We start from the raw sequence: 10998 nt of genomic DNA, 5'->3' as shown, positions 1-10998 counted from the left end.
CTTTGTCAAAAATTGGTGAAACGAAACAGCAGATAATTGCAAAATATGCCGTTTGGTTAGAGTCCACACAGGACCCTTCTTACAAAGAGTTACGATTGATCCAATCAATCATGACACTGATGGATTTCCATAGAATTACGATTGATCGGATTGGATCAATCGCAACTCTTTGTAAGACAGGGCCAAGGACGAAACTTGTTTCTAATTCACCAATTTTTAACAGAGACTTCTTGGTTGCTCATTTTCATGTATATAGGCATTTGACAATACATTTTCTATTTTCTTGAAAGCGATCTACATCGCGTCGCAAAAACCCAAGAGTGAAAATTTATGTTCACACGCAGGTGATTATGAAAAAGGGTATACCTTTCTGTGTATACCTGCGATCAGCCGCTTGTCACGGAAAAGTGTTACATAGATCAGAAAAGAACAAGTGAGTATTTCTATACAATGTATTTTCGAGTTTGGATTATCATATAACTGTTGTAAAAATATAGTTGTATTAACGCTTAAGAAGCGTGAAAATACGACATTGTTATTAGAAAGCGTTAATACAATTTTATTTCACAACAATATGATAATCCAAACTAGAAAAATACGTTGTATAGAAATACTTGTTCTTTTCTGATCTATGTAACACTTCTCCGTGACAAGCGGCTGATCACAGGTATACAGAGAAAGGTATACCCTGAATTACCATTATTTAATTTAAACTCTTCCTTTTCATAATTTTCGGAAATTCGCTGATCATTTCGCAAGGTTTGTAATTGCAACACAGCCTGATCCGTAGAGAAGATAAAGTTTTAAATGAGAAAAAAGAAGGAATAAATGACAGAAAGAATGAAAAAGAAGTAGAGAAAGTGAAGAGAAATGAATAAAGAGGAAGAGAGAGGGGGAGGGTGGTCTGGGGAGTATAGAAAAAATAGTGGTTGAGAAAGAGTGGAAGAAAAACAGATAAATGGGAAAAGAGGATATAAGACGGAGACGGGGGTGAGTAATTAATGATAGATAGAGTGGTAGAGATATAAGGGTTGTGTGGGGGTGGGGTGGGTGTGTGTGAGAAAGAAAAGAAAGGGAAAACCTCTGCTACGCCGATTTGCATTAAAATCATGATTAGGGGGTGACATTGAGCTTGATGATTTTTTCATTTATGTGAAACAAACACACACATACACAAACAAAAATATTCTCATACAGTTATTATGAAAACTTTCGTAAAGTTTATTGCAATGAATATTAAAACAATCTTATATGCTATAATTTGAATTATTTAGTATTTTGTCACATAAACCCTAAATTAATCTAATAAAACGTTCAGCTGTGTGTAACTGTTATTTTAGTCATTTAAATAGGGCCTAATGTGAAATTTGACTAGAACACGATGATTTGATACAAATTTATGACTATCAGTTGCACCCAGCTGATCACATATCTATAGTTTTTTTTAAGAATAATACGATTTTCCTGTATTTTAAAATCTTTACATAATTATGGTCGGGTATCAAATTGCAATTCCTTTAAATTTTCTGAAACTGCAGCAAGTTAAAAACTAGTAAGACTTTACATAGAAGTACGTCCTCTTGCGACAAAATGCAGTATAATTCATTTTCTGAACTAATGAACATGCTTGGATGGAAAGATCATCTAATCTAATTGAAACATGCCAAAATACCCAAATGCGAAAAAAGGAGAGAATGATTTAAATGAATTACATAATTATGTCTATCAGAGAATTTAGAAAAGAGATGGGAGATGTGGGTTGGTCGGATACAATATGAAGACACTTTGGAATCAATGACTTTATTTTTTATTATCATATTCTCGAAGTAAAAGTTCAAATTCTAAATAAAGCCTTAAAACTCGATATTTGAGGACAAGGCCAGTTTTCACATTTTTATTTACAAAAAAAACAACAACAACAGCACAAAATATAATAGGGAAAAGGATATAAACCTATTCAGTTAAGACCAGTGAGCATGGTGAGAGGTGCATTAAGGTCAGTCAATAAGGCCAGCATGGTCTTGGATTAATTAAAGTCCTGCAAGTATGTCCCATCAAAACGAAAATATATAACAATGAAAGGCTAAAATGCTACACCCGCAGTTCAGACTATATTTTATTGTTCGAAATATTGACACATTAATTTGGCCCGATATTCTGAAGTCTGGCATTTTAAGTTGTGTGGAACAGCATAGAGGTATCAGCTCATTTGACTCCCAAAACATTATTAACTGCCTGGAAAGGTGTGTGTGTGTGTGGAAAGGATGAATATAAAAATTATTTTCACCATTAAATAAAGAGCACAGTTAACATGAAAAGCATTCACTGTATACTTTATAAACAAAATTTTTAAACGTTTGGCTTCCCATGATTTTAGCACAGAGTTAGAGTATGGTCTAAGTAAAGGCCTGGTCACACCGCCCGAGCGTTGTTGGAGCGGTCGTGGTGCGGAGAGAAAAAAATCATCACCTTTTATTTAACTATTGTAAAGAAATGGATGAAGAGAACAATGGTAGGCGTAGCTTAAATCAAGGTTCCCCAGAGCTGAGGCATGGCGGCTTGTCATTGTTCAAAACCCACCTTCACCCGACAAAGGAAATTAAAATTGGTACAGTGTCGAAAATCTGTCTATTTGACGGTCAATTGAATCGGGTCGCCCTAACCATTAACCCGTCTCTGTGGTCTAGTGGTTAAGGCACCGGCGTTCAAAGCTGGGGGCCCGGGTTCGATTCCCGGCAGAGACATTTTTTCGGCATCACCAATTTTTCCAAAGGGTAGATAGCTCTGGGGAACCTTGATTTAAGCTACGCCTACCATTGTTCTCTTCATCCATTTCTTTACAATAGTTAAATAAATGAGTTGCCAAAGCTGTTGTACATGTATAACTTTACACAATCATTTATATATAAATATATCATATCATATATATAAATCATAATCATAAATCATAATCATAAATATATAATATATATATATATATATATATATATATATATATATATATATATATATATATATACTGAATATATCATTTGCAAGTGCAAAATGTTACCAAGCAATATCATATTGATATCGATAATGATGATGATGATTAATTGATGATGGTGATGATGATGATGACTATGACTATGATGATGACGGTAATGATAATGTTTATTCTAAGTGACATGGAGAAATGTTAGGAAAATGAGGCACTTTGGAAGATATAAACAGGGCGTTTATCAAAAGGGGAAATACAATGTATATCTAGAATGATTTTTTTTATTGTTTATCGTATGCAGTAGAAGAGGGCAATTAGTTTGAACGTTGGTCTTATGGTCCTAATAGTGGTTTTGTTATAAATTGCACTGTTGATTTGATTTCATTTGAATTTATTCTCGTATTTCACAAAATGAATAACATAATCAACAAAATACATTATCAAAAAATAGAAAAAAGCTATTTTCAGGGGTAGATAGGGAGTCTTATCGAATTTTCAAATGTGGATTTTTTCAAATATCAGAATATCAGAATTTAGGAATTGGTTGAAAAGAAGAAGCAGAAAATATGTTAAGAAAATTGAAATACAATTTAAAAAGGGCACTTTACATTGCTTGGAAGAAAAATGTGCACTTATTTTACAAAAATAAATTTCTATTAGTTGAAGAGTGCGTATATTGATAAAAAGTGAAATAGGCTATATAAAAAATATTCTATACATTTGTATAGAAAATAAAAAAGAATGAACACGAATTTGGCAGGCAGTGGCCTTTGGTTAACATGTATACAACCCGGGGGGGGGGGGCACTTACATTGACGAGTGGATACCATGCGCGACCAAAAAAAAAAAAAACACGTAAAAAGGATTTTTTTTCAAGATAGGGCACGTTACGTACGTAACGTGATAAGGGTGTCAAAAACACAAAAATAATGAAAAAAGGGTATCTATTTCGCTAGGAAAATTACGTGTTTAGGGTCAAATTTGCGGGTATGATAAAACAAAATTAAAATGTTTTATAAAGGATGTCCTTTTTGCCCCAACACTTTGTGTTTAGAGTCCGATTTGCGCGAGGTGTGGAAGGTGGGGTCGTACTGATGTGTAAAGGTAAAACCGACGACCGAAGGATGATATAACAATAAAATATTCCTCTACTTATTTAGGGTTCATTTCACGGAATATTTGCCAAGAGTATCGTTTTGTTTCCAATACTTGTTAAGGGTATGTTTTCACACCCCAATACTTGTTAAGGGGTTCATTTTCAAAATATGCAAAATACGTGTTTAGGGTGCTTTTCGAGATGCATTGTCGCGCATGGTATCCACTCGTCAATGGAAGTGTCCCCAACCCCGGGGGTATACAAACGGGAGCCCATAACAAAACCACACACACAAGGAAAATTACCACCTTTATAGAATTTACCCTTTATAAAAAGATGAAATGGGCCTATAAAAGAGGATATTGAGTCGCTATTTTAACATTTTAGGAGACCAGGGGTGGATTCATGATTTTTCCAGGGGGCATTTTGTACAGAAAAAATAACACCCCCAAAATAAGTTCCTTACGGGTTCCTCATTTGCGGATGCGCGACATATTCCCTTAATATTTTTTATGGCTCTCTGGGGGGGGGGGGCGGATGTGCCACTATCAGGACCCACCACTGTGGGTGACCCTAAAAGTCAATATAAACATCCCAATAAAAGGGGGAGAGAAAAAAAATCGTCTATTGGACCGACATAATAATCTTGATTTCGCCGCGCCTTGAAGAGAGAATAATTCAACAATAGCGTATGCATGAATTTTATGGTGGATGGAGGCTAGGCAAGACAAGTGAATACGAGAGTGCAAAGTGAGTATGAACACAGACTATTATGGTAACCAACTAACATGTGTTGTATGCGGATATTCCTAGTAATGTTATCAAGATAATTATTGATTAATTGACACTATCGCTTTGTTTTATTTCCAGCCATTCTAGGCCACCAAACTTTATCACCAGAGACAGAGGAAGTGTGAGGCGAGCAAGGCGCATAGGTCGCGGAAATAATGAGTGCTAAGCGGCAGGCAGCTGCAGTTGTGACGGCAGCTCCCGCCGCAACGCCATCCACATCACTACCAGCTGAAGGGCCAACGGTCACTAATGACTCTGTCAACAACCAAGTCCCCTCAAGTAATCGGGGACCAATTGGCAACATAGCTGCAACCTCTTCCAACTTTGTTGTCAGTTCCATCGGGGGAATGTTTAGCAAAATGACAGAATATTTTGAAATGCAAACAATCCCAAATTCCAGAGGATCATTTGAAGAGTCATCGGACGAGCTTGAGTTTGATGATGATTATTATTCCTCGTTAGACCATCTGGAGGGGCATCCTGTGTCCAATCCCAATAACAACGGTCAGAGAAGAGGAATTTTTGCTGGATTAAGCAGTTACTTTCAACCGTGGAAAAAATACCAACCTGTGCCAACTCACAATAACGATAACAACAATAGGAGAAACTCCTCCAGTGTAGATGGAGATCTTAACAATTCGTCTTTTTCATCGTTTCAAGATCACACATCATTTTGTGAACCCTATCCTCTCATTGATGAGAGTGTGAACGGGGAAGGAGTTTATATAGACAATGGAAGAGAAGGAGATGCAGGTGAAGGACACAAATTTGTGCCAACACAATTGTTGAATATTATCACGTGGTGTGATAAATGTGGAGAACTTATCTGGGGATTCTATAAACAGTGCCTTCGATGTACATGTAAGTATGGCAGCAGCAGGTATAGGACAATTAGACATTGTTTGTCATTGAGTCAAATTAATTTCTAAGTTTTGGACATTACAGGTAAAAAAGTTTTGATAAGTAATGTTCAAAATTAATAATTTCCATTACGTTTTTTGTTCCTGAAAAATATAACTTAAGGTCCTGGTCAGTGGTATTTTGTTCTTCAAAGCATAGCATCTTTATTCTTGTAGGAATGGAACTTCAATTCTGTTTTAAATTGGATAGTTTTAAGCCATTATTATTTGGCATTTTGCATAGGAGTACATGACTAAACACTGAAATACGTGTCTGCAGTTTTTGAACATTTCCTGATTTTTTTAAAATAGTTTTACTGCTACACAGACGGAAGTCTCCCATAGGACTTGTATGTTTTGCCAACGCCTAACTACATGTACAGCGTCTATGGAGAAAGGGTGCGCTGCTGTATCATCTTTGATTTCTCTTTAATTCCCCCTTTTGATGGACAAACCAAAAGATGTGAATGATAATGAATATTTTAAGAAAATAATCAGTTTACCAGTTTATTGAAATATTAAGATCCGAAAATTAAATTTCAAAGAGCCTTTGTTGGGTTCCAACGATCGATCATCGTCATGTGTCTTTTGTAGCTTGAGCATACAAATGTGCCAGCCATTGAATCACATTCGTGTAACCATATTTAATTCATCATGGTAACATAAACGTGATTGATTGGATATGCTCAAGCTGCGTGGGAACCCAACACCAGCTGTTCAAAATTTAATTTTTGGATCTAAAATCACATATTTAAAGAAACTGGTGAGCTGATTGTTTTCTTAGATTGTTCATTATCATTCACAACTTTTTTTGTTCATCAAAAGGGGGAATTAAGGAGAAATCAAAGATAGTACAGTAGCGCACACCCTTATTTCCATAGACGCTGTACATGTACATGTAGTTAGTGTCGCGCAAAGCACTGGCTCTACGAGTTCTGTGTGAGACTTCGGTCTATTGATGGAGGGAATGCCGCAGAGCCAGAGTAAGTCTCATCGGAGCATATTCCTGACAGAAATAGACCGATTTTCGGTCTAATCATATTGTATTTTTTTTATTTCACTTCATGACCTATTTAGTTGCTGCATTTACATAAATTTACAATTGGTATTGCAGAAAATTGGAAACTTCTTTTTACATAATTTTTTTTGGTTAAAGATTATAGGTGATTTCTGTGGCTTGCTTCCTAAGGAAAAATGGTAGTTTCTCCTCTCACAGTGATGTGCATATGTACATGTACAATAAACTATTGTTAAATTCCTATCCTAAAATCAAAAGGAATAGTTGAGCTATTTTGAATGCCTTGAAACTCTTGTCTTCATTTTATAAAATGATTATATTAACCACATGTACATTTAGTTCTAACTTTAAAAAATCTGCATTAAACATAGTCCTGATCAAAATGATTGTTCTACATAACTTTGCCCCATACATCATTGCAACATATACATGTAAATAAATTATTTTTACAGTTATATGATCGTAATTACATAGGGAATGATTCTTTAGAAACTCAATTGGCTATGCATGCCATACATGTACATGTAATACTATATTATAGATGTGTTGGCATTGACCAATCATTAGCATGAAGTCTTGTCCACATTACCTCATTAGTCTTTATAAGCCAATCAATTAAATCAGCCCTAATTGCTAATTACCTGCAGGTAGACAGGTCCTGTTCAGAATATTGCTTTGTTAAATGAGACGGTGATTACCATGAACTGATGGTACAATGTATACTGGTCAGTTTGTGCTTGGTACTTGGTACTTGGTAGGAATCCTCCAAAAGACGCCATAAAGGTGTTTAAACTGGAGGTGTGTCGCGTACGGTCACCAACTTAATAAGGTTCTGATTTTCTGTTTTTTTTTTAGTGCTGACTTAAAAGTTGCTAAGGATGGTTGGGATATAACTGAGGAGGGGAGATGGTTCCAGTCTTTGACAGTCCTCGGAAAAAATGAGTTTGCATGTGTGTCTGTTCTGACATGTTTAATGTAGAATTGTTGATCATGACACCGTCATGCTCGATTTTCCTTCAGAGAGATGTATTCCTTGTAGTTGACGTCCATTAAACCGTGGATCATCTTGAATAAACTGGTGATTCGGGAACCCTGTCTTTCCTCTTGGAGGGGGATCCATTTTTTTTTTAGTACATTTTACAAAAACCTCAGTGTAGGTCTACATACATGTACATGTGTACATTTACATTATTTTGGGCAAATTATCTTTCAGGTGTGTTTACATGTGATCGGCTTTTGCATCGGCTTTTTCATAGCGTGTAAACGCGATTAACTTGCATTGGCTCTCGGTTCCAGAATCGGCAATTTTGCACTACCAAAGTAGTAGGTTCAGAATCGCAAGCTGATGCAGAATCAGCTTTTTTACTACGTGTAAACAGAAAGCCGATTCTGCATTGGCAATTGGTGCGCATTTCATTTACTTTACAATTGTGACATAATTGTTCAAGCGCACGGATCCAGCTTTGTCTTTATTACGATGTATATTGTTGGTGTGCGTATCATTTCAGATTTTTGACACGCGAGCTGTAACAGCGTGTAAACGCAGTGCAAGATAAAGCCAATTCTCCATCAGCTTTTGGTTCTGAACCAAAAGCCGATCACATGTAAACACGGTAATTCTTGATAAATGTACTTTTCAACTTTGGTCTTTCACACATGTACATCATGTACATGTACAGTGTTTATTACATGTAAAATCGAAAGAGTATTCGAGTAACACATACAGTCATGTAGATCTGGAAAATGAAATGAGGCTACAGGAATATCATATTTTGCCAATAGATCTGTATAAGTGACTTTCTACACATTGTATTCCTGTGAATCAGTGGAAAGTCCTTGGGTCACTATGATTTTTTTCTTCTATTTTTATTACTAATCAAAAACTTACTTCCTCTCAGCAGTCCAATGCCAACACCATCACATGACAAAACTGAAAATACTTAGGGTGCGTTTATTCGACACTTTTTTACCCTAGAATCATGATTAGAATCATGATTCAAATCACGATTCTGCAGAATCACGATTGCGTTTAGTCGAAAGTGGAAATAAACGTCTTTCAAATCACAAACATGAAACACGGAAAAAGGGGCGTTTGGAAAGACGTTTCTGTAGAATCACGAACGAAAAGGGTCGTATAAACGATATCGTGATTTGAATCATGATTCTATGACGTCATTGTGTCGTGCTTCTTCCGGGTTCGACTCAAAGGCGCGCGCTGTGTTTCGTGCAGGTTAATTTTCGTGTAGCAGATTGCCAGTGTACTAGTACCGGTATATGCCAATTGTCATGTGCATTTAGGAATTATCATTCTGTGTATTGTACCCCGGGGTTGTACTGTAGCGTCATTTGTATATTTCACTCAGGGTGACCAGATTTTACAAAATGAAATACGGGACAATTGACAAACGAAGATCAACAAAGCAGCCCACACAAAGTGTGGGCTTCTGAGAATCCATAGTATAATTATAAGACTTTTGAAAAAAATATAAAGAATTAGAAGGGAAGGTGAACGAAAGAATGAAGGAGAGAAAGAAAAGAGATGATTGGGAAGGAAAGAAAATAAAGGAAAACAGAAAAAATAACAGAAAGTTAGAATAAAAGGATGAAAGAAATAATAAAAGAGATAAAAAAACGGTTTCCGTCATTCTTTGAAATGAATATAGAAAGAAAGAAAGGAAGGAAGGGAAGATTAATAAATGTCTCGCAAAATAAAGGAGACAATTAAAGGGGGAAAGGTGAGAAAAAGAAGGAGGAAAGAAAGAATGAAGGAAATAAACATGTTTCCTTCGTTCTTTGAAAGAAAGAAACAAAAGAAAGAAAATAAAAATAAGGGAAAAGAATAAGAAGGGAAAAATGAAGAAAGGAATAAAGAATGGAAGGGAAGAATGAAGGGGAAGAGAACGAAAAAATAGAAAATAATGGAAGGAGAGAAAGAACGAAAAGAAACAGGAGACGAAGAGAGAAGGAAGCCAAGGTAATTATAAGGAAAGAAAGAATGAAGGAAATAAAAAAGTATATTGGATAAAGAAGGAAAGAAAGAAAAATGAACAGAGAGAGAGAGAGAAAAGAAAATGTCGAGGAAAGAAAGATAGGAAATAAAGATAGATGGAACAAAAAAGGGCAAGCAGAAAGGATAAGGGTATATATAAAATAAAGAAAAGGGAAAAGTTCAAACTTCAATTAAACAAAAAATCCAATCATCTAATAAAAATCACAACTTTATTTGGTGTTTTTTTAAATGTATTTTTAAAATTTTAAACATAAAATGTTTTAGAAATGAATAACATTTCAAAGTGAAACATACTGTCAAACTTAAAAATTAGATGAAACATCGCGGCATCGTGCACACCAGGACTAAAAACGAAAGCTGAAACAACTAGATCTATGAAAAGTCAATAACATTTTCCTCCGATTACATCTCCAAATCATTAAACTGAGAATCCATAGTATAATTATAAGAATTTCCCGCCGATTTTGTGATTATTTTGGTGGAAAAACTGTTTATCATGTGAGGTGTTTGCACCAATGATTTGCTTCGATCCTCCATGCCTGGCTAGTAGCCTGCCACACACAGGCAGGAGGCCAGTTCGTTTGCAATGTATTAGCAAGAAATCATCGCAGAACTTGCAAAAGTTTACAATTACTAGTCGATTTAATTGTTGTCCCTGCTTCGTCAGCTGTTGGTTATTTAATGAAAATTCGTCACTTTTAAATGTATTAACTACATTTTGTTCAATATTCTGAAATACGGGACAATCCCGGGAAATACGGGACGTCTGGTCACCCTGATTTCACTGTTTTCATCAATCATGTCTTCACGTTCCAAAGGCACAAATTGGACTGACGACGAACTCAGGGCTCTGCTTGTGCTTTGGGCTCAGCCTGAAGCACAAGCATCCCTTACCGGGATTCACAGAAATATAAGACGATCTACGAGTCCCTTTCAGCGGCGCTTGCAAGGGAGGGATTTCAACGGAGATGTGGCACCGCCTGTCGAGACAAAATTAACAGAATTCGTGCCCAGTACTACGGCTACCGAACACCATTTTTGATGAACCGACAAGATTGAATACAAGTAAACAAAAACAATACGAGGTACAATACGGAATTCTGGAAGTAAAAGATTTATTTTTCGGAAGCCGAGTTGCACTTGCACAAACGATCGCGCGTTAGCTCCGGTGGCAGGAAAAATCTAGCAGCCGACGTGAAGTTA

General features: G+C 36.1%; 1 protein-coding gene across 1 annotated transcript; it reads left to right on the top strand.

Annotated features, from left to right (window-relative positions):
• The first annotated feature begins 4737 nt into the window (after positions 1 to 4737).
• LOC121410606 lies at positions 4738 to 7781 on the top strand. The gene is made up of 3 exons (XM_041602807.1): positions 4738 to 4826; positions 4947 to 5729; positions 7641 to 7781. Exons 2-3 carry the CDS (start codon positions 5024 to 5026, stop codon positions 7649 to 7651), a joined length of 717 nt encoding a protein of 238 aa, XP_041458741.1. The 5' UTR covers positions 4738 to 4826; positions 4947 to 5023; the 3' UTR covers positions 7652 to 7781.
• Positions 7782 to 10998: the final 3217 nt, after the last annotated feature.

Source organism: Lytechinus variegatus, chromosome 3 (genome assembly GCF_018143015.1).
Source record: "Lytechinus variegatus isolate NC3 chromosome 3, Lvar_3.0, whole genome shotgun sequence".
In the NCBI taxonomy this organism is placed as follows: Eukaryota; Metazoa; Echinodermata; class Echinoidea; order Temnopleuroida; family Toxopneustidae; genus Lytechinus; species Lytechinus variegatus.
Note: the sequence above shows the minus strand (reverse complement) of the source record. Positions and strands in the feature narration are given on the sequence as shown.